We start from the raw sequence: 24661 nt of genomic DNA on the forward strand, positions 1-24661 counted from the left end.
TCTTCACATTCTTTAACTCACATGTTATGCACTGAAAAAGACGTTCCTTGTAACGGGAGGGGGGCAGAAACACGTGTCCACAGTGTTTCTGCACATTTGTTTTATCTGCTTTTAAGAATTATTTATGTTTGGCGGACTAGAACTATGATTGGTATACAGTGAAACCCCTCCTAACAGACACCCTTCAAAGGCGGACACCACTCTTATGCGGACAATTTTTAATTCCCCAGTTCCAATGAAAATAACATTATTAAACCCCTGTCCTGCGGACACCTCTCTATTGCGGACAAAAAAAAAAGTCCTGTTAGTGTCCGCATTAGAGGGATTTTATTGTTATTTGTTTTAATTCCAACTTGATTAATCATACCTTTTATTTATTTATTTTTAATTTTAAAAATAATTTTTTTGTAAAATTTTTGACACAAACAAAATTGTTTATGTAATGCGTAGTTAAATTTCAGCAGGAATTTAGTTTTAAAAACTATTATATGGACCAGGAGGTCTATACTACTATTCCAATAAGTTCAAAATTCATCACATGTGTGTCGGTGGTTCTAAAAACATAATTGGTACTTGGTAACTCGGCCGAGTGGTGAAAGGCCGAGTACTCGGTAACTCGGTACTCGGCCGAGTAGTGAAAAGCCGAGTACTCGGTACTCGGCTACTCGGCCAAAGTGCTACTCGGTACGTCTCTAATTGCTGCTGATGTTTATATTTCTTTAGCATATGTTAAATTGGATCAACAGATAATAGCCATCTGCAGAACTAAAAAATCTGCCTTACTTCATTTACTGGAAAATAACAGATTTTTTAAAAAATAATAAGCACTTTTCATGATGCACTCAAAAGGACAAAATAACTTTTCTGGGTCAGAAAGGACAATTTAAGAATTCCTGTAGTTTTCAAAATTTTCCAAGAAAATGACACCACAAACGAAGAAAAGTGCGGTTCTAGTCATGTAGAGAATTTTTTACCATTATCTAGCTTTCAATCATAAATTTGAGTGTTGAAACACGCATTTTTTTTTTTTTTTTCTTAATGGGAAAGTTTGGTTTAAAATGATTTGAACGCACTTTTCTTCGTTTGTGAAATCTTTTTCTTCAAAGAATTAAAAACTACATGAATACTTAAATTCTCCTTTCTGACCCAGAAAAGTTATTTTGTCCTTTTGAGTGCATTATGAAAAGTGCTTATTATTTTTTTAAAAAAAATCTGTTATTTTAAAGTTTTTCGTTTTCAAACAAAATTTTACTTTAGAATTTGATTTTTTAGCGCTCAGTTGTACTTTAAGGTTAAACAAATCATTTAATGAAATTCTGAAGTCTGTAAGTGGTCTAGTTGCTGAGTATACGCAAAAGAATGGTTCACAACATATAAGTAACTTGGGATAAAGATCCTAATGCGTCTTTTTACTTAGCCCCGTTATGATTATTGGCATAGATGCATAGATGAGGATAAAAACCCTAAGAAAGCAACAACTGTGAATAAATTTTATTCTTGCTCCAGAGAGGACTTGATTCAAAATTTTCATTATGATTACTATTAACATTACATTTGCAAGGCAAGAAAATTTGTAACAATGGATTTTATATTTAAACATTTAATGGGGAAATTACATCAAATTTGCTATTTTCCATCCTAACCGAAATAATGATGTTACTTCAGAATTTTAAATTTTCAGCCTTAAATTGTACCTTAAGATTAAGCAAATCATTTAGTAAAATCCAGAAGTCTCTTAGTAATCTAGTTGCAGAAATATAAGCAAAAGCACGCCTCAGATTACTTCATGACAATCAGGCCAAGTGTAATAAAAGTGCTTGAAAAAAACATCAATTCTGAACCACCAAAATTTCTCATCTATGCTGGATTCTTTTTATTATATCTAATGAAAGAATTTCCATCATCTTATGCTATGATGTTGAGAAAATTATTAAGTATGTTCACTGTTCAGCAGTATTCGTAGTAATTGTTTTCGACATCGTCTCCTTCCATAAAAGATAACAAACGTATCGTCGCCTCAGAGCAACAGTAAGATATCTACTCCCAGAAATAACACTAAGATATCTTACTGTTGTTCTGAGGTGACGATATATTAAGCGGAACTCACAGAGGTCAAAATATTCAGATAGGAGACTGCAATACGTCCCTCTGACTTTTTGAATCAATTAAAAAATATTACTTTTAAAGAAGATTTGCCAGAATATTTACTAAAAATCTGGGAACGAGATAACAAAGCAATTTATTTTGAAGATAAATTTGTGTATATTAACTACAAATAGTGTTATAGATTTGAAACCATCAACAGAAAAGTTGTAAAAATAGTAGATCATATTCAATCATGCCCCAGACTGCGAAGAATCCGACACAAAAATGTTTTACCATCTTTGTAATTTTTGAAGAGCTGCAGCCTCCATATAACGTCCACCTATGATGTTCAGATACTGATGTATTAGTTATAATATTGGCTAACATGAAGTTTTTGAATTCTTTACTAATAATAAAGCTGAAAGTCTCTCTGCGAGGCCTTCGAGATAAAAAGGCCATCCAACTAGCAAATGACGTCATCGTTTGTCGATCCACAATGATATTGGGAAGGGAGCACTTCGATTAATATTTTGGTTAAATATAACTATTTGGTTTATTTATTATTGTCTTCTGTTATTCAAGTAGCATTACAAGTTCTACTTTTTCATTTGAAAACATAAAAAGGAACCGATAATCATACATTAAAAAATACACTGAGCTTAATTCATAGTCTTACAAAGTATTCAAATAACTAAACACGATTTTATTTTACAATCATGTTAAAACAAAGTGATAAATAAACACAGTTTTATTTTTCATTAGAAATTGTTTTTTAACTAATCGCATTTTAAGTACTCGTATATTGTATTGAAACATTAAGTCTTAAGAAGTATTCAAATAAATAAATGAACTTTCATTTTACAATTACATCAAAACAAAAAATAATATTACTATTGTATTTGAATAAGAATTAAATGAAATTTCAAAAAATAAATAAATATTTTTACTTAAGTAAACGGGAAACAGGACTGCAATATGTTTCAAAGACATAACATCAAATTAAAGTACATAATACCAGATTATTAATGTTAACTTAGCTGAGCAAATTTATGCTTTTAAAAAGACGTGAATGCTTGGGTGCCATCCCCAAAGTAGACGGTGCCCTACCCCCTTCAATTATGAAACCTTCAAAAAAAAAAACCAAAACATCTCCATCTCCCTTAAAATTTCAAGGGCACAGTTATTTATAACTATAGCCGTTGAAAAGCTATCATTACTATGAGACTATGATTCCGACCCCCCCCCCCTTCGGTGGGCACTCTCGAAAAATTACACAGGAATTCAACTTGAAAAACGTTAATTAAAGAATGAATGATACATCATGAATACTGTATGTTGTATATCAAAAAATGTATTCAATATCTAAACAGCCTTTTTTTTTTGGAATTCGGCTACTTTCCCATTTTTAGCTTTTTCTGCTGCTAATGATTCTTGTGTGTGTGTGGGGGGGGGCTTTAATTGTTCATCATTTTAGGCTTTTGAAAAATTATTTTAAAAAGCATTAATTGATGACAAAGTAATATTTTTCAAAAAACTTGCATAGAATGACCATTTTAGCAACTTTCTTTAATACTTAAAACCTCATATATGTTAAATTTAGATCAACATTTTGCTAGGTATGCTCTTTTAGGAAATCAATGTGACAGTTTTGTGACAGGGGGAAGGGAGGGGATAACAAGAAGTGTGACATCACGCGTTGTTTATAACAATATGCTCATGTTGAACAGCGTTACATGTAACAAGGAGGAGGGGGGGATTTGTTCAAAAGTTTGTAACATACTTTATAGACAGCCCTTTAATTCAATTTATGTTACAGTTTCAGAGTTCCTGAAAGCTTATTAACAGAAAACCCAAGGAGTTCAAAAAATATGTAGTTCAAGACATTTTGCCCTTTTTAAGCATAAACAAACAAGCATAGAGCATTTGGCAAAAACACGTTGTGTATCCACTGCTCAAAATTAATCTTTCGCAAGCCCAGAAATTATGAATACCGTTAACTTAACCACAATGTGTGCATAAATATCATAAAACCTAAAGACAACAGTGAAAAAAAAACCATATATATATTTTTTAATTTACGCACAGAACCAGCTTGTTTGAATAACATTGCAGGGGCGTAGTTGGGGGGAAATGTTTAAGTATCGAACCCACGACCTCCGGCGTTCAAATCTAATCTTTTATCTCAGAACTACGGAAACCCATCAAGGAATGTTTTTTGATCAAAATAACACATGCTAGCGTAAAGAACAATTTAATCGAAACCGAAAATATAAGATTAGTTCAGTTAAAAGCCTGTTTCAATAAACTTGTTTACATTTTTACTGAATATCAACACCAAGTTACGCTTCTGATAGCAACAAGTATATTCGCAGAAAATTTTGACATATGTATATTGTTAGTTTGGAAAATCCATTTCGAATAAATGCGTGTTCAAAGTTGAAAAAATAAAGAAATAAAAAGTTGCAAGTTAACCGTTTCAAATATTAAAGCAGTATGCTGAAATTACAAATTACAGACAAAGATATCGGAAAGGAAACTGACAATTGTTTGTGTAATGGAGGAAAACTTAAGAAATCTTAATTGCATAAAATGTAAATTTGTTTATCTGAGAAAAGAGTACTTACCTCCGAACTTTAAAATTTATTCCATGAGGCGTCCAGCTTTTTGCTTTACATGCAGGTTGTTCGGCAGCGGAACTCGCTGACTCACTTTTCACTCAGCAGATACTTAAGACTTATATTATACATATATTTTTTAATTGCCTCTACATTCCGGTACGTGGGAAGGAAGAGATAAATCCAACAGAATTGTATTCAAAAATATGCATCCGAAGTTACATATTTCCTATTTCATCTATATCAACCAGAGCAAGCAACACTACTGGTAAACTGCACTGTTTTTAAGTTTCGCGCCAAGTTCAAAGATCGACTACTGGTGGCGTAACGAAGCGGGGGGGAGGGGAGTTGTCTGGCCTGTTATCACGTGGGTCTCGCTCTCTGTCCAGAGGATGTCTGTGACGTGCATAGCGCCTAGACCGTTCGGCTGATTTTCATGAAATTTGGCACAAAGTTAGTTTGTAGCATGAAGGGGTGCACCTCGAAGTGATTTTTTGAAAATTCGATTTTGTTGTTTTTCTATTCCAATTTTAAGCCCATTTTTCACAGAAATTTAATAAAATGGGAAATAATCTTTATCTTTGTCTTCTTTACTAATAATAAAGCTGAAAGTCTGTCTGTCCGGAGGATGTCTGGATCTCTGTGACGTGCATAGCGCCTAGACCATTCGGTCGATTTTCATGAAATTCGGAACAAAGTTAGTTTGTAGCATGGGGGTGTGCACCTCAAAGCGATTTTTCGAAAATTCGATTTTGTTCTTTTTCTATTCCAATTTTAAGAACAAAAATATAAGATGGACGGGTAAATTGCGAAATTATCATAACGTGGAACCGTAACATGGGCACAAGCCAATTGGCGAGATACGAAATTATCATAACGTGGAACCGTAACATAGGTACAAGCCAATTGGTGAGAAGATTCACCATACATTATTTGTAAATATACAGGCGAACCAAAAGACCTTTTAATTTTTCTATTACGGGCAAAGCCGTGTGGGTACCACTAGTCTTAAATAAAGGTCTGGATGGAAGTTGGCGTTGGAAAATCATTAAGATGTATCAATGTCTGAACTTTACAAGAATTTAGAAGAAAACGTTTGTTCCGCCTTGGTTGCTTTACACGCAATGACTGGTTGCGATTAAAATCTGGCTTTTTTCCGAAAAGGAAAGGTCCAGCTTTACGCTCTATTTACAAAGTCGGAAGAATACGCTGGAGCGTTAACAAATTTGAGTAAGTATCAGCCATCGCACAATGTGAAATGCATGTCGCAAATTCAAATACAACTCGAAATTTCGGAAAAGTTTTTGCGCCGAATGTACAGACAAAATAAAATGAAAAAAATTAATGATGCAAGAACCATTACGTTTTTAAAAGTTTATAAAAATTTTGAAAAAAGATAAAGTAATTCTCGAAAACGTGAAGAGTTTTGATCCGTCATCCTTAACCCTATGTTAGTCTGAACTTCGTGAACATTTTCTCAGAACAGCTTGCATTTCACAAATTTGGACAAATTCTCATTTAAAAAATCTGACAAGCTTATCACCTCTTGATTGTGGGTGGAAAATTGAGGACAACTGAAAAGTTTTTAAATGGTTTACTGAAAACAATTACCGCAAGCAATAAAAGATGTTATATTCGAAGCACAGCCTTCTGCCTCAGATAATCATTTTTTTTCAACCAGATTTGGCTTTTAATAAAATTCTTTCTTTTTTTTTATCAATGGTTTTCTATTACAGATATTGATGATTTTACCGAGACAGCTAATAATAGTACCGACATTCACAGTGATGATGATTATTGAACTGACAATGATGCTAAGTTGAGCATAAGACATTTTGAATATGAATTCAGCAACGAAAGCGAAAACGAAAATTATTTGGGCGAGTCAGACGTGAGCGGCGATGCACCTGATGAATAATTCGTTTAAATAAATTATGTTCCTTGCTACAGTTTTAAAGGTTACTAGTGGTAACCGCTAGTAACCTAATACCTAGCTAACCCTTGTAAGCTGGCACGGCTTTGCCCGTAATAGAAAAATTAAAAGGTCTTTTGGTTCGCCTGTATATTTACAAAGAATGTATGGTGAATTTTCTCGCCAATTGGCTTGTACCCATGTTACAGTTCCACGTTATGATAATTTCGTATCTCGCCAATTGGCTTGTGCCCATGTTACGGTTCCACGTTATGATAATTTCGTGATTTACTCGTCCATCTTATGATAATTTTGTTCTTAAAATTGGAATAGAAAAAGAATCACATTGAATTTTCGAAAAATCGCTTCAAGGTGCACATCCCCATGCTACAAACTAACTTTGTGCCAAATTTCATGACAATCGGCCGAACGGTCTAGGCACTATACCCTCCACAGAGATTCAGATATCCTCCGGACATCCAGACAGAGAGACTTTCAGCTTCATTATTAGTAAAGATTAATTAATATGTAAAGTACTGTTTATTTGATTATTTTTAATTATTTATTGTTATGTAAGAGCAATGCAAAAAATTTTATTTCATAAGTACTTCACCATAAAAAATAAATAAATAAAAGAGGAATAATTTAAAAGGTCAAGACATTATTAATGAAAAATAAATTTCACTATAATTTTGTACATATTTTAATTTTAATAAAATATTTTTTAATTTTGTTTAAATGTTAAAATTATTTTTTAATATGCTTAAATCATTCGTACTTTTCCAACTACTTTATAATTTAAGCAACGTCTACCAAAGACTATGCAACCTCTTAGTCACGGTAGACTAAAAATTTTAGTGAAAATAGGATTTAAACTATTTATTTAAAAAAAATCAGCTTTATTTATTTAAATTTCGGAACGATAAACAAACTTTTTTGAGCGAGTGCTAGCAGCTCGATAAACGGTACATAGAGATACGAGGTCAACATTCCGTGGCGTCTATCATGCCTTTGCAACATAACACAACTGGTAGACTTTTGTTTTTATTTTTTATACATTATAAACAATTACTAAAAAAAATTTTAGGCTTATATATTGAAGTCAAAATTGACTGATTTTTTCGCACCTTGCGTGGGTGGTAGACACGGCACGGCAATGCTTCGGTCGCGGTAGACATATATTTTTCGTTATGTTTATACGTAATCAATAATATTACCGAGTTCCAGCCTTATATATATAAGACAATTTCACAAGTTTTTGCAACAAATTGCAAAATTTTTTATTAATTATTGCAACGATAACTTTTTGGTATACTCGCATTTTCTTCTTTTAAGTAAACTAATCTAATGTTTAAAAAAATTCTGGCCTTATATTTACTGTCGTAAATTTTCGGTCGCTATCTCCCCTACTATCACATCTACTCAAAAACTGCTTTTCTGTTTTTTTTTTTTCTTTTGTTAAGTTTATTATTGATTCAGTCGAAAAATGCTTTACTTTCAATAAAGACAATGTATGGAGAGAGGATTTTTGTAACTACTATATAAATTTTGAAGTGTTTACATATCAATATTTATACTGGTATGAATGTGTGGTGAACAATTTTTCTTTTGTTTGAGAGGATGTGAAATAGAAATTTGGAAAATAAAAAAAATATTTTTTTTATAAAATGATTCAGACATAAACAGTTTATAAAACTTATTCTGAGACATTTGTAAGTAAATACAGTAAAACCCGTCCTAAAGGACACCCCTCTTATGTGGATAATTTTTATTTCCCCGATTCCAAGGCAAGTAACATTATTAAACCCCTGTCCTGCGGACGCTCTCTATTGCGGAGAAAAAAATTTGCCCCGTTAGTGTCTGTGTTAGAGGGGTTTAACTTCTCATTTTTTGAAAGATAAGAGTTTTTCGACCTGTAAATAATTTGAAAATATCAATGGCTTGTGGGGGGTGAGCAAAGCCCTATGCAAGAGATTGGTACCAGGGCTGTGGAGTCGGAGTCGAAGAGTCGGAGTCGGACTGATTTTGGGGTAAAGGAGTTGGAGTCGGAGTCGTTAGAAAACATGCCGACTCCGACTCCGACTCCGGGCTTCTTTTTTTCTTTCCTTTTCACTGACTCTCCTTACATTTTTTAAAAACTGACTACCAATTGGTTCGATTACATGTATAAAAAGATACCAATGAGAAAATAACTGCCATTATGGCAATCAGCCAGCTTGAGTGCTTACCGAACTTTCTGTAGCCGTCCCCTATTTTGCTTGCTTTTTAACGGAACTAATAGCAATTGTCAGCAAACGGTTTTGTTGCCTAACATTTTCAAGTAATCACTTTCAAATAAAAATAGAAATACAGTGTTTTGTTCGATCTCAGTTATAAAATAGCAAAAGAAACGTAACAAATTAGTAAGTCGAGGCCCGTAGCTAAGATTGAAACGTTTAAGGGTGATCGACAAATTCAAAGAAGTTCTAGTGCAAAAGCACGAATCCAAAAGATTCGATGAAATATTCTAATGTTTTTTTCTTTATTAAGACTTTCTATAAGCTTGGTTCTCACTAAAAAGTATGGAACAAAATAAGTGTAAATGATTTCTTGATTACAACACTCAATAATTGCAGTTAATCTTAAAATCTTCATATTAAGGTTAATTCTAATGCAGCCAATAAAGTTTAAATTAAAAATTTAGCGAAGTGGAAATATAGGTATAGTAAAAGCTATTCGTACAAATTTGTATACCGCCGCATTTCGTGTAAAATTAGCTCCTGACGTATATGTGCCCTATTTTCGTTGAAATTTTATTGATAAAATATAATTTAAAATATATTCACGAAAATTTTCAGAATTAAAATGCTTATATTTTTTATAAACTCTGAACATAACTTTGGGTGTCATCTACCAGATGGGTGTCACCCGGGGCAAACCACCCCCTCTCAAGAACTTGGATTTAGAAAAAAAACTTTTTTTCTCTCAAACTACAGTTTTCAAAAATTGAAAGCACACGATTTGATCAATATCTATTTGTTAAACATTAAAGGGGGGCAAATTACAGATAATTCTTTTCAAATTTTTTAAAGGGATTTTTAAGTCATCTCACTTTTTAACTCGTAACTATTGGAAAATGTGATTTTTAAATTGAAATTCTAACGTAGTATGCGTCTTGGGTTCACAATAAAAAACAAAAAAAATTTATAAAAAGGAATTAATATTTCAATCTTTGCTTAGAGGTTTTCCCCCTTCCCCTGAAGGGAGAGGGAGTTGAAAAAATACAATTAAATTTTTTTTTAAAAAATCCGGAGTCGGAGTTGGAGTCGGAGTCGGGCGTTTAAAAATCCAGGTGTCGGAGTCGGGGTCAGAGTCGGAAATTTTCCTTCCGACTCCGCAGCCCTGATTGGTACTGTTAAATTTTAGTAAATATTAATGGTAAACATAGAAAAATAATTTTGAATGATGTTTTGTACAATCCAAATATTCATAGAAATGTATTGTCATTATCAAAGCTGGAGGAAGAAGGTAATAAATTTTTTGGTAATAATAGTATGCTTAAAGTTTTTGATAATAGTTAGAATTTACTTTTTATGCAAAAAGGTAGGCATGATGTGAATTTGTATTTTTTCAAACCCAGTACATATTTAATTAAGAAAAGTAATGAAATGTGTAATGTTTCTGAACAAGTTAGTAAAATATCATCAGAAGATTTATGGCATAAGAGATACTGTCATATCAATTATTAATATATTCAAAAGACCAGGGCCAGCCTTAGAACATGCGGGGCCCGATTGGAGAAATCTGGCAGGGCCCTTTACAGAATGGTTGTACAAATTCAAGAAGTGCCAGCCGATATTTCTGATTCAGGCAAGGCTTCGAAACTGCCGCAGTAATCCGTCGTCCTTCAAATTTCTACATCACGTTTGATTTTTACATCTTTCTCTCTTAAGGAATGAATGAATGAATGACCACAAAAATAAGAGTAAATTTTAAGAACAGAAGAAAAGTAGCTCTGAGAATCTTTATTCACAATCACATGCAATTGGTGCATGAGAAAACTGGAGGGTCAAAAGAAGTGTGGGGGTTAGGGGACGGCGCTCTTGATGCTGATTTTTTCTTCCTTTTTTGTAAAATTGGATGATATTATGGGACTTTAACATGACTGATTAAATGAGCTCCAAAAAATGTTCAATTTGGCCTCCTAAACCGGGACGGATGGCCACCATAGACTTCCCTCTTACGATTCAAAGTTCGATTATCGTGAAATAACATGAAAAAAATCCATTTTGTTGGAATTTTTAGTTTTTTTTTTTTTTTTTTCGTGGAATAAATCAATCCACCCAGCAAAAAATCATTTTTCTATCGATTATTATAATGCAACTTTGAGAAGTGAGGGGGAAAGCCCCTTCACTGTTGGAAGTGGCGGGAGGTTGCACCTCCCACCCCGCTATTCGAACCGCCTATATGCGCAATCTATAGCAAAGGCAAAAAGCACTAAAATTATAATGTTGATGTAAGGGTAAAGTTTGAGTAACCTCCTCCTGAATTTTTTGAAATTGAAGTCTTAAAAACGCATTTTTAGTCACGTTAGGAGATATGTCAGGATTTGATGGCTGCCCAAAGAAATTTTTTGACCTTGAAGATTTAAAAAACAAATTCCTGGTTGGATGTATAAACTTTAGAAGATGAATGGCAATTTGCTTTCTTTAGAATGGTTATGGAGATGTTTTACGCATATTAAGCACTCAGTATTTTAAGTTTATCATTTATTTATTTATTTTTCAGAATTGCACTTACATTAGTGTTAATTGTGCATTAAAGAAATTTTCATTGCTGCTGAGTTTTAAGATTTTTTATCAACACAAATAAAGAAAGTAAAAAAAATAATAAAAGTAACTATATAAATGAAATAAATTAAGATAGCTTTGGAAATTCCTGAAATTTCGGAGTCTCTGGTAAATTTCCGCATTGTCCATGTGTAAGTAAGATCCTGGGATAGGTGCCCTTGACCCTTACGTCATTGTGGACCGTATTCATTGCTGATAATCATTAAAAATTTGTACTTTGGTTCAACACTACCTAGTTCCTTTCTTTTGACCGGAAGTTATAGGATATAGCGAGTACTTCCTTAGATATGGATTTTAAAATGTTCAACTGGACATAAGTTTCATTTTTTTTCTTCTGGAAATTTAATGGAGACTAGTAGTTTTGGACATATATTTGCTAACTTTAATAGGGATGCTGAAATATATATGTAGCTCTGAAAGTAGCTCCATACCCCCAGATTAAATATCAGTTAAGTTCATTTGAACTTTTTATTTCCTTTATTTTCTTTTTTGTGAGGAAAAAAAAATTTTTTGTTTTAGAGCGGGGCCCCTACTGACGTGCAGCCCCATTGGGTTCTTTTGCTCTAATTGGCTTAAGACTGGCTCTGAAAAGACAAGTAAAAATAATAGTGTTAGGGGGGTGCCTGAATCACACAAAAATATAGACTGTTGTAATATTTAAATTTTCTAAAGCAAGATGTATTTCTTTTAAACCGATTGGGGCCGTAAGATCTTCTAAACCACTTGAACTCCTACATATGGATGTCGGAGAAGTTCCTACTTTATCTAATACAAGTAATAAATATTTTTTGAGTGTGATAGATGACTACTTTATACATGTAATTGTATATCCTTTAAAGAGAAAGTCTGGTGTCTTTAATGCTTTTCTGAGATTTTTTACTCTTAATGAAAACTTTTAGGTTTGAAAATTAAAGCAATTCAAACAGATGAAGGAGGTGAATTTCGTAATGAACATTTTGACAACCTTTTAAGTAAACATGGTATATGGCACAAGAAAACTAATCCATATTCTCCAGAAATGAATGGGCTGAGTGAGAGGTATATGCAAACATTAATGGGGGGAGTATGTGCACTTCTTAAGGAAAGTAATTTGCCGGGAAAATTCTGGGGGGAAGCTGCGGTTTGTTTCACATATGCTTGGAGTAGATCATGTCATGGGAATGATTGTACCCTATTTGAACTTTGTTTTGGGAAAAAACCCTCTGTTAAACATTTTTGCATTTTTGGCTCTCTAGCTTTTGTTGGTGTTCCAGCTCAGAAAAGAAAAAAATTAAACGATAAGTCGAAATCAGGAATTCTTGTTTGGTATGCTCAGACTACCAGGGGTTATCGTATCTGGCTGGAGGATGAAAATAGAATTATTGAAACTTCTAATGTCAGTTTCGATAAGGAAACTAAAGGGGAGATTGTACTGGGCCCCGGGTTAAGTTGTCCACAAACTATGAAGTATTTACCTGACAATTTTGATGATTATGATGACTATCTTGCCAAGTAAGGTCAGAGGGTGGATGAACATTCTAGTAGGGAACCTAGTAGTGGATTAACGCCATGTTCTGAGATTGTTTGGACTCGGGAAGCTGTTTCTAGACCGTCAGGAGTTTGAAATGATATTTATTACTGGGTAGAGGGGTCAAAAATTCGTTTGAGTTCTATAAATGACCTAATTAAATTTTGTAACGAAAACAATATTGAAGTTGATGAATCTTATTATGATTTTTTGGGTAAAAATTCAAAAGAGGGTAAAGTATCTGATCTATTGGAGGGAAATCTTGCTGAAATTAAACTTCCTCAAAATTTTAAAGAAGCAGTTAATTCAAATGAATCTTCACAGTGGATAAATGCAATGGATCAGGAAATTCAGATGATGCACAATCGCGGGGTCTGGGTGTTGGTAGATCCACCTGATAATGTTAAAATTTTGGGAAATTGGTGGGTATACACTGTTAAAAAGATCACCTAGGAAATATAGTTAAATGTAGAGCACAGTTACGTGCTCAAGGTTTTCTCTAAGAATGTGCACAGTCGTTTGAAGATGTTTTTAGCTCTGTCATTGATTTTTCTATTATCAGATTGTTTTTCTGCATTTTTGTGTATTTTTTCAAATGGTGTCATCTACTATGTGGACATTAATAATGCTTATTTGTATGCAAAATTGGATACTGATGTCCGTATGAAACAACCTAGTGGTTACTTACAAGAGCCTGAAAAAGTTTGCTTATTAAAGAAGCTCTGTATGGTTTGCACCAGAGTGGTAGAATGTGGTATTTTGAACTCCATGAAACTTTACTGAAAATGAATTTTTCTAGTATAGGTTATAGGTGTAATTGTTGTTATATTTATGAAAATAAGGTTATTCTTCTGTTTTATGTTGATGACATCATACTTTTTAGTAGGTTGAAATCTGATTTAGATGAGTATAAGTGTTTTGAGAAATTATTTTGAATTGAAAATTTTGGAGGAGATAAGAAAATTTTTGGGGGTTAAATTTGAAAATAGTAATGGGAATTAGTACATTCATCAAACATTGTATATTGATAAAATTGTTCAGGTGTATTCTAATTTTAATATTCCTATTAGCAACCTTCCTATTACAAATGATGTAATTTATTATTTCTAAAATTGATTCTCCTAATAGTGTGTCAAAGCAGGAAGAATGTAAATCTTTACCACATAGAAATTTAATTGGTTGTTAGTCCTATTTGGCAAATAGATCTCGCCCTGACATAACATATGCATTAAACATTTTCTCACAATTTCAATCTAATCCTGGAATGAAACATTGGCATGGTTTGCTCAGTATTCTTGGATGTGTTCTGTATACTAAGCATTTCAAATTGAATTTATCAAATGCAGGCATCGCAGTGTTCCTATATTCTTATATTTCTGAAAAAGTTCCTATTTTCCTATAATTCCTGTATTTTCAGTTTCCGCTTCCTTTTTTTTTAAAACTTTTCCCCCGACTTTCTCTATTGTCTTTTCCGCGAGCAACGCGCAGACGCCATTTTATCTTTGCAGGGCTCCCAAATGGTCCGCTTTTCCCGCCAAAGTTCGTTTTTAATGGTTAAGACCGCTTTTTAACATTTTGGTCTGATTAGTCCGCTTTTATATTGTTTTTACTTAAATATCAGATTTTAAGTTTTTTATTTCGTTAAAAGTTACTGTACACCCAAACACTCCGCCGCAGCGCGTGTTAAACCAAGTTCGTACGCCCATGAAAAACTTTGAAAAGTTCTTGGAAAAAAAATCTTTTTTTTTTCAAGTGCTTGAAAACCTTGAAAATGCATAAAAAGTTTCTTTATTGCTTGAATTCTTTCAAAAATCATTGGATTGTGCTTGTAATTCTTTTAAAAATATTTCATTAGTGCAATTTTCTGAACATATATATTCGATATGATTTATCGCGAAAAATTGCTTTCGTGTTTGAGGTTTCAATCCTTTTGCATCTTGTAATAAAGCTCAAAACTCGCGGTCGCCAGTCGCCAAATGCGACCAATTTTCAAATTTTGGCGACCATTATTTTCATTTCAGTCGCCAATGTGGCTACCATTCGCCAATGCAACCTTCTCTGACCTATAGTCTTGACATATGACCTTTCCCCAAATTCTTTTGTCCACTAAAAGTTCGGCTATCGGATCGCCAGGGATGAAGGAGGGAGGGGGGGGGGGAGTATTGTCCAATTGTGGCTAATTGTGCTATGTGTTCTTGTTTTGAATAGAAAACAAAAATCGCAATCACGACGGCAAATTCGTTACAAAACTTCTATTTCGAAAACTCGGCTTTCTTTACACGCGATCGTAAAAATAGACAAATTTCATACACCAATTTAGTAAATTATGCTTTTTTGATCTTAAATTCATTTTTCAACTTTATTTCTCCTTAACAAATGGCTATTTCTTCGTTTTGCGGTATTTTTAAACTACGCGTTTTCAAAATGACGTCGCGTTGTTATTGTTCATTTTTACCAGTTAAGACGAAAATGTCCTTTCCAAAATAAAAAGAATTAATCTTGTACATTTGGTTTACATATGAATAAACAAAAATGGCGCCTTTGAGTCAAAATGCACCGAGACAAGGTAAAAACGATATCGCTATAAAACAATTTTTTTTGCAAGATTTTTGATTTTTTGTTTTAATCATATTGTTTGTTTTTCCTTTTTTTTTCTTTTTAAAATATAAAACCTACTGGAGGAGGGGATATATCCGTTTATTTACTTTATTTCTCCTTAAAAAGTTGTTATTTTTAAGTTTCGCGGTAAATTTTCAAAATGGCGTCCCGCGTTTTCAAAATGGCGCCGCGTTGTAGATTGTCCATTTTCATCAGTTAGAAGAGGAAAATGTGTGTTCCAAAATAAATAAAGAGAAGTACAAACGTATTTATAAAACACATAAATAATTTTAAAAAAATGGCACCCTTGCGTCTAGAGAAGGTGGAAAGAATACGGCTGAAACCCTTTTATTCTTCTGCTGGATCTTTTATTTCATTTTTTGTTTTTTTTTCGTTTTGTTTTATATTGTTTACCTTTCTTGTATTCATTCATTTTTTGACACTCAGGCATCGATTTTTATAAAATTCTGCATGCATTTGTAGAAACAAAAAAATATTTTTGTAGAAACGCAAATGGTTTAGGTTTTACATTCTGTTCAAGTTTTTGGTATTTTGTTGTTTTCTTTATACTCGTGGAACTAACTCGTGTTTTGGTTGAAAGCTGTGATGTTTCTAGAAGTTTTGAAAGCTGAAAAAAATTAATAATAATAATAATCTTTTTTATTTATTTATTTTTTTATCGTGATGTCTTTTGTTTAAAGATAAATTAATGCAGATTAGAGTTTGCAAAAGATGTGTTAAATAATATCTGGGTAGGGGTGCCCGTTCCCCCCAAGTTCAATTCCCTCCCCCCCCTCCAAAAATTTTCCTCAACCCTCTTTTTCTTTTTTATTTTTAGCTCACTTTTTATTTTATTTATTTTTTTTAATATTTTTTATTTACTTATTTATTTTTAATTATTATTTTATAAGAAACGTTCTTTGCTACGCCAATGACATATACACTCATACTAAATAAATAAATGGAATAAAATAAATTAAATAATTTAAATTAAAATAAAGTTCGGCTATCATTTTTTGAGATTTGGCTACCATTTTGTGAGGATCTGGTAGCCATTGGCTACCAATTCAAAATTTGAGTTTTGAGGTATATCTTGTAAATATTTTGATGTGTTCCACAATTGGAAGTTATTTTGACATATTCTACTTTAGTTTAGCTTATTGTTCGTTTAATTTCTATAACTAACGAAGGAAATATTTTGAAAACCATAACAACATTGAGCTTATTCGAACTTCGTGGAAAATTGCTTCTCGCGTTTGAAATTTGAATCTTTTTGCATCTTGTTAACAATTTGATGTGTTCCACAATTTGAAGTTATTTTGACATAGGCTACTTTAGATTAGCTTATTTTTCATTTAATTTCAATAATTAACGAAGGAATCATTTTGGAAACCATGGGAACATTGAACTTACTCGGATTTCGCGGAAAAATGCTTTTCGCGTTTGAAATTTCAATCCTTTTGCATCTTGTAAATATATTGATGTTTTCCACAATTGGAAGTTATTTTAACAAATGCTACCTTAGTTTAGCTCATTTTTCGTTTAATTTCAATAATTGCCGAAGGAAATATTTTGTAAAACAGGGCAACATTGAACTTACTCGGACTTCGCGGAAAAATGCTTCTCGCGTTTGAAGTTTCAATCGTTTTGTATCTTGTAAATATTTTGATGTTTTCCACAACTGAAAGTTATTTTGACATATTCTACTATAGATTAGCTTATTTTTCGTTTAATTTAAATAATTAACGAAGGAATTATTTCGGAAGCCATGGCAACATTGAACTTACTCGGACTTCGTGGAAAAATGCTTCTCGCGTTTGAAATTTCAATCCTTTTGCATCTTGTAAATATTTATGTGTTCCACAATTGTAAGTTATTTTGACATATACTACCTTAGTTCAGCTTTATTTTTCGTTTAATTTCAATAATTAACGAAGGAAAATTTTTGGAAACCATAGCAACATTGAGCCTATTCGGACTTCGCGGAAAATTGTATCTCGCGTTTGAAATTTCAATCCTTTTGCATCTTATAAACATTTTGATGTTTTTGACAATTGGAAGTTATTTTGACATATGCTACTTTAGATTAGCTTATTTTTCATTTAATTTCAATAATTAACAAAGAAATTATTTTGGAAACCAAGGTAATGTTGAACTTGCTCGAACTTCGCGGGAAATTGCTTTTTGTGTTTGAAATTTCAATTTTTTTGAATCATGTAAATATTAAAATATTTTGCCCAATCGAATGTTATTTTCCCATATGCCACCTTAGATAAGCATGTTTTATGTTTAATTTAATAGAGAATAAATATATTTTATGGGAAACATGCCAACATTGAACTTGGTTCGTGAAAATTTGCTTCTCTGAGCTTTCAATCGTTTTGAATCTTATAAATATTTTTATATTTATGGCAATTAGAAGTTTTTTTGACATGCTACGTCAGATTAACTCTATTTAATTTTTATTTAAATAACTAAAAAATTAATAATTTTTGTGTTGTTTAATTCAAGTTTATTTAATTTTCCTGACTTAATTTTGATTATTAATTGCTTATTTTCGTTTATTACTGTTTTTTTTGTGGGGGGGGGGATATTAAATTTAAACAACTGAGCACATAACATTTTAAAGTAGCATTTGTATATGAAACGAACTTGAATTATGTAATTTTATGAAGTTGAATTTGTGTACATATTTCATTGTCATGATGCCTGTTGTTGTTGTTGTCGTGTGCCAGCTAGACTGGCAATTTGGATTGCGCTGCTTCATTTTTCCAACCGCATCGTCATTTGGTGTGACGTCCGACTTCCACAGTACACACATATCACAAGGACCCGTTTATAGGGTAGGCAACCATTCACAGCATAACAACACATTCACACAAAGAAAGGACAAGAGAGAGAAAGTACGTCCATGCCCCAGCCGGGTTTCGAACCCGGACCTTCCTGTCGCAGTCAGACTTCTCTGACCACTAGATAAGGCAGGCGGCATGATGCCTGCTAAGGGAGGATTTGTTCCCCCCCCCTCCCCCCCATAAAAGTTCAAAGCACTCATGGTCTGCAATCATGGAGTAATTTTTTAATGTAAGCTTTATGATTCTTGAAAATATACTTTGAATATGAAAATTGCAAAACTAAGCCTCATGTGATCTGCTTCCCTTTGTGATTGAGCATTTCAGACATGTTTAGGGAAACTTTGAATACACTAGATCTGTTTGGTGTGTGATAGATTCATATCGGTTGTGAAGGGATATAATGCTATTAAGAAGCATTACAAGAAAGAAAAACACAAAAATAATTTCAAACTAAAGAAAGATGAAGCACAGCTTCATCTATCCTTCTGTGGGACTACCAGCATCCCTGGTTCAATTCAAAATGTATCATTATTCCTATTTAATTCTAAGGAGGCTGCCTTAAGTGCTGAGCTAAGTGCCCCACCCCCCTCCCATCCAAATGTTTGTGTAAATAATATTATTATTCAATGGATAAAAAGATCAGTTGTGCAGAAGGTGATAAAGGAATTGTATCATTAAAAATCTCAGTATTATGGTTAATTAACAAATTATCTTCACGAATTTAGCAGCAGCCAGCTAGTTGCCTTTTGGTGCTTCCTTGGGTTTAAATGAATGGTCCTCCCAAGGTCCTCTTTTTAATCCTAACTGGTCCTCTTTAGTCCTCTTTTTAATTGAAAAGGGTCCTCTTTTACCCTTTCTTAAAGCTAAAATGTGTTGGGAGCCCTTACCGTGTTTCTTCCTGAGTGGAGCAGCGTTCGACTTTAGCTCATCTGCGCAGCTCAATTCTGTGCCCATGAAGCTCCTGCGCAAGTCCTCAAAACTTCACTTTTCGAACTCGGCGTCAATGAACCTGGGCGATCATGATGGGCACATGCGCTGTGTAGGTTTTGAGAAAGTTATTCTAGGAAGGGCTCCCCAGCTAACTACCGTTTCAGGTCTCCCCACATGCGATTTTGTTTTCGTAACTTTGTGTTTGGCTACGGCTGCAATTACTGCTGCTTGTGGGATAGCTCATCTCAACTTCGATTGTTTTGATTTTGATTGTGCGGAATGTAGGTGCTGCACTCGCGTATCAACTAAACGTTCATTTTAATAATAATGCCTCCGAAGAGGCCGCACAGCCAAGTTTTCAAAAAAGAATACGCAAAGCTGTTCCCGATTTTAAAGGAATCGAGGAAGTCAAAAAGACAAGCACACTTTGGAGCCGTTCCAGACCTGGATTGCGTCCGCTTTGCGGCCCCTTCACAAATTTACGCATCGTAAAAGTGGCCCCATTCACAAATTCCACATCTCCAAAGCAGCTCATTCACAAAATAAGTATACGAACAACATAATAGGGTAAATCTGGAACGATATTTTTTTTTTCCAACCGGAAAGCTACCGAACCAGCAGCTATGTGTGAAACATAGTCGCCATATTTGGTCATTCACGGGATGGAATCAGGCAAGATGCTTAAGTGCTTAAGATTATAAGAACAAAGCAGAATTGTATTTTTAGACTTATTTATGCGTATGTATTGAACTTATGTCAGGTAGTGTTATTACATGTTTTTAATCGAATAGTAGTATTGCATTTTGAAAAAAAATGTCATACTGGCCAGCCTTGTTATAAAAATTCCTGTATATCCTTTTTTTTCTCAAAATGTTCCTATATTTTCCATCGAATTCCTATATTTTTTCAGAAAATTCCTATATTTTCCTATATTTTTGTTGGCAAATGTCACTTCTATCCCTGCAAATGTTATCACGCAGAAATCAACTGTGCATGGCTAGACAGTGGCTTTTGCGCACATCATCATGAGCAGATTTCCACCTTGAATGGCTCTGTTTCAAAAGTACAAACATAGTTGTCATGTTACGACTTGTGAAAACCGTTTTTTATTCTGAAAGTAGCGATAAGTAAAAAATATTGAAACTGACACGGAGAAAAACATTTCTTTGTAACGAATTTTTGAAAAATTTTTTGTTAAAATGAGAAATTTTATGCACTATCTTAATGGGTTTTAAAACCGGGCCAAACATTTTATTTGTTGTAACGGATATTTCGCTATATAATTATTCGTTGTAACAGGATTTCATTGTAATACCTAATTTTTAGATTTCTTCATTTCAGAAAAACCTGAGCCAAACTCTACAGATGTAGAAAAAAATTCAAAGCAAATTCCTGATCCTGAAGCCTTGCCCGAAACAAAGTTTGACACTAAAACTGATGTCATTCCTTTTTTGGAAGCCTCGACAGAGCTTGCTTCAGATGAAATCCCATTTATAAAAAATGACTCCAGTGAGGTAAGAAATGATGCAAAAAAATCCAAGGAATCAGATGGCAAAGCACCTGTTAAATCAAAAAAAAGTGAAGCTGCGGACTCGCATACTTCAGATTCTTCATCCAGCTCTTCAGAGACTGGAACCGGATCCGATGAATCTGTAAAAAAGAAGCGACGACGTTCACGGGAAAGCAGGTCCCGGAAGTCTAAAAAACGAAGTAAAAGCCCGTCAAAACAAAGCAGCAGACACAGGCGGGGCAGGAGCAGAGACAGTGACAGCCCTGATAGATCCAAAAAAAGTGGTCATGATGAGAAATCTAAAAGTAGCTCTAAAAAGAAAAAGAAATACAAAAGGAGTGACAGTAGTAGTAGCTCAAGTAGCGCAACTAGGAAACACAAGCATCGCTCTAAATATGATTCTAATCACAGTCATAGGGAGAGAAGAAGTCGTAGTTATGATGATCGTGATAGGAAAAGCAGACGTAGTGGTAGTTCTTCCAGGACTTATCATAAAAGTGACTCTTATTCATCTAAATCATCTAAGTATGGTGATGGGGATAAATATGACAGGAGACATAAAGATGAGAGAAAGTATAGAGATCACAGAAGAACTCCTTCACCTCATCACCGATCATCAAAATTACCCAAAAAATATCGTTCAAGTAGATCTCCCAGTTCTGAAAGTGAATACTATAGTAAAAAGTCAAAAAAATCACGAAATCGTTGATGTACAAATAATAGTCTTTGCTGAATGTAAAATATTCATTCATAATTCTACTTGATACTTAGGATATCAATCTTTGTAAAGTCAAAACTTGTTTGTCTTGTTTGTTTTCCCTATATTTGTTCTACAACACATATATTTTTAGTTGAACGTTTTAAGTAGAATGCGTAGGTTTTTCTTCTGATGACGCCCTAAAAGCCAAAGAAAATCTTTTGCTTTTGAAACATCCAATGTTCTCAGAAAATTATGGAAAAATGAAATCTTTGTGCAAAATAAACTTGAAATATTGTTTTTAAATCTGGAAAGAGGACAATTTTTTAGGCCTACTTTAAATTATTTGGTGATTTTATGGTCTAAGTTTGCATGGTTTTAGTGTTTCTAATGCTATTTGTTTTAGTTATACTTAATCTTTGTATCCCTTTTTCCCTACCACTCAGTATAATTTCTTTTTCAACAAACCTTTTTTTCTTTTTTCTTAATAACAATATAGAATGAAATCTGTTCTGCATATAAATTTCTTTTTTTTATTTACTTCACTTTAAAAAAAAAATTTAATTTTTATTAGTAATGCATTATTTAAAAAACTAATAACTTTCATCGTAATTTTTTATAGTAATTTATTTGATTTTGTGTTTCAACATTATGTCATTACTAATTGCTTATAGTCGAAAAATTTATTTTCTCCCCCCCCCCCTTTGGGAGTGGGTGTTGGTAGTATGTATTTAGACTAACTTTCTATAAATTTAATGTTTATTTATTAACTTGAGAAAAAAAGAACTAATTAATGTCTTATGAATCATCTAGGAAAACAAGTCAAATTCATTATTTTTTCCTTCTGAAAATATTTCATTCTTTCAATATTCGGTATAATGGTTCTACTTTCTCTGTTGTTTCATTTGGCCTTTTGATTTTTCTTCCTCCCCCCCCCCCCCCCCCAATAATCATTCAAGATTCTTTTAAAATGAAAAAAATATCCTGTGCCCCATATTCTTAAAAACTTGCCTATACCCATATATAGATATAGATTTATAGGCTATTCTATACCAGTACTCACAAGTTCACCAACTGCTTAAGTAAATTCAGATTTTTTTTTTTTTTTTACACCTTCTATGTGTGTATTCAACATGAAAACTGCAATAATCAGTATGTTGCCTCAGGGAAAATTTGCAAAATATTTGAAGCCAATTTTTTTAAGAATAAAATATCAATTGGCAAGCAAATATTTTCAGAGCATAATAACAAGAGTATTTATTAATAATCTTGTGTTTTCATGTGAAAATTATCAACTGTATTTTTTTACATCAGTGATGTGTTAAGTGCATCCTTATTATTCAAATTATAAGTGGCTTTAGACAATTTGAAATATATACTTTTCAAATACTGTTGCATATATTCTTAATTCCAGTCTAAATATTTACTGAATTCTGCAAAGTGAAAGGTAAGAAAAATCATTGAATCCTTTGTTATAAATTTTAGAGTTATTTTCAAAATATCCTGTATTTTGTGCAATATAAGTACCAAGTAATAATTTAGATATCAAGAATGAGGGGCTTTCACTAATGGATAATTCTGATTTTTTTTTAAAGATAGCCGAGTTCTGTGTGGCATTTTACCATGCTATTACAAGCCAAGTCCTTAGTTTACATACTGTTTAGTATTAAAACTATAGACATGGCTTACTAAGCAGTGAACGCTTTGCTGGATCTTCTGCATTAACTGTCCGTTAGGGAGATGCAAGCATAGAAGCAACAAGATACTGATTTTTAGCTGCCCCCCTCCCCCCAACCAATGCTAAACTTCCAGAAATGTTTTTTTAAATTACTCCCCCCCCCCCCCCCAAAAAAAAAAAAAAAAAAAGAAAACATTTGCCGTCCATGGTCAGATAAGAGGGAAAATGCAGTAAAACCGCTCGTTACCAGAATTTTTTTGAAGTTGAAGTCAAGGGCGGATACAAGGGAGGGGCGATGGGGGCGATCGCCCCCTCCTTGAGCCGAGAAACTAGTACTTTCTTCAAATATATTTTCAATATTAAAGTTCCAAAAACGCAATTTTACATAATCTTCATTGGTGTTAGAAGAAAAGGAGCTAGCTATTCCCCGGAATTCTTCCAGAATCGAAGTTTTGAAAACGCAATCGTAGCCCATCTCTTATTACTCTGGGGATAGGGACTAGAACTTTCAATGAGATTTTTTTTTTTGAAATTGAAGTTTTAAAATCTCATTTTTAGACGATCTTAGATGATAATTAGGGATAGGTTTAAAGGCTCACCCTGAATGTGTTTTAAAAGAAACACAATTATAGGACACCTTTCTTTACATAAGGGTAAGCGATGAGGTTCAGTACACTCCTTTGAAAGTTTTAAGAGATTGAAGTTCCAAAGAGTGAACAGTAAAAAACAATCGCCCCCTCCTTGAACATTTTCTGGATCCGCCCTTGGTTGAAGTCCTAAAAATGTAATTTTAAATGACCTTTTGTGACATTAGGGGGAGGAATAACAGGCTTGGGGATAAGAGACTCTCCTCCTGCCCCCCTCTGGCTGTCTAATATGATTGTGTGCCTCTCATGTTTAAATATCATCCCCCCCACACACACATAGACATGAATATGACCAAAGAACCTTAAAAAATTATTAAAGGAGAGTCCCAGAACCCCTATTGGTGTCAAAGTACATTAATAATCTCCCTCCCCCTTCCAATTTGTGTTCAATAATGATCCCCACCAAAAACCAGAAGATGGATCAGTCTTTGGATGAAAATGGATTGTATTTCTACTTTATTTAAAACTAACACAATATTTATTACTTTTGTTTACAGAATCCCGATTAAGAGCCCTTGATAAATTACGTTTTTCATGTAACTTCAACACAAACTTCAGTTGTAATTGAGTTTAGCATTTCATTAGCATATATCTTACATATTTACAGATATATCACTCACTGGTGATCAAAGCAGCACAATTCCAAAAGAAGACACAAAAAGTTTATATGTTTTGCCGTTTTTTTTTATATAACAGCCCATTGTTTTGCTGCGGATCCCTTAAACGACCAAATGTAGCCTAAATCAGCGCTTTTGTTGTTATTTTTCGGAATATTTGAGCCAAACCCACTATTTTTGCCCA

General features: G+C 33.3%; 1 protein-coding gene across 1 annotated transcript in view; it reads left to right on the top strand.

Moving 5' to 3' along the window:
* LOC129224350 (arginine/serine-rich protein PNISR-like) overlaps window positions 1-23366 on the top strand; it is a 70930-nt gene extending 47564 nt beyond the window's left edge. Inside the window, exon 12 of the mRNA XM_054858793.1 lies at window positions 20670-23366. Within this exon, the coding sequence (XP_054714768.1) occupies window positions 20670-21547 (878 nt within the window). The 3' untranslated portion in view covers window positions 21548-23366. The remainder of the gene's footprint in view (window positions 1-20669) is intronic.
* Window positions 23367-24661: the final 1295 nt, after the last annotated feature.

Source organism: Uloborus diversus, chromosome 6, assembly GCF_026930045.1.
Source record: "Uloborus diversus isolate 005 chromosome 6, Udiv.v.3.1, whole genome shotgun sequence".
In the NCBI taxonomy this organism is placed as follows: domain Eukaryota; kingdom Metazoa; phylum Arthropoda; class Arachnida; order Araneae; family Uloboridae; genus Uloborus; species Uloborus diversus.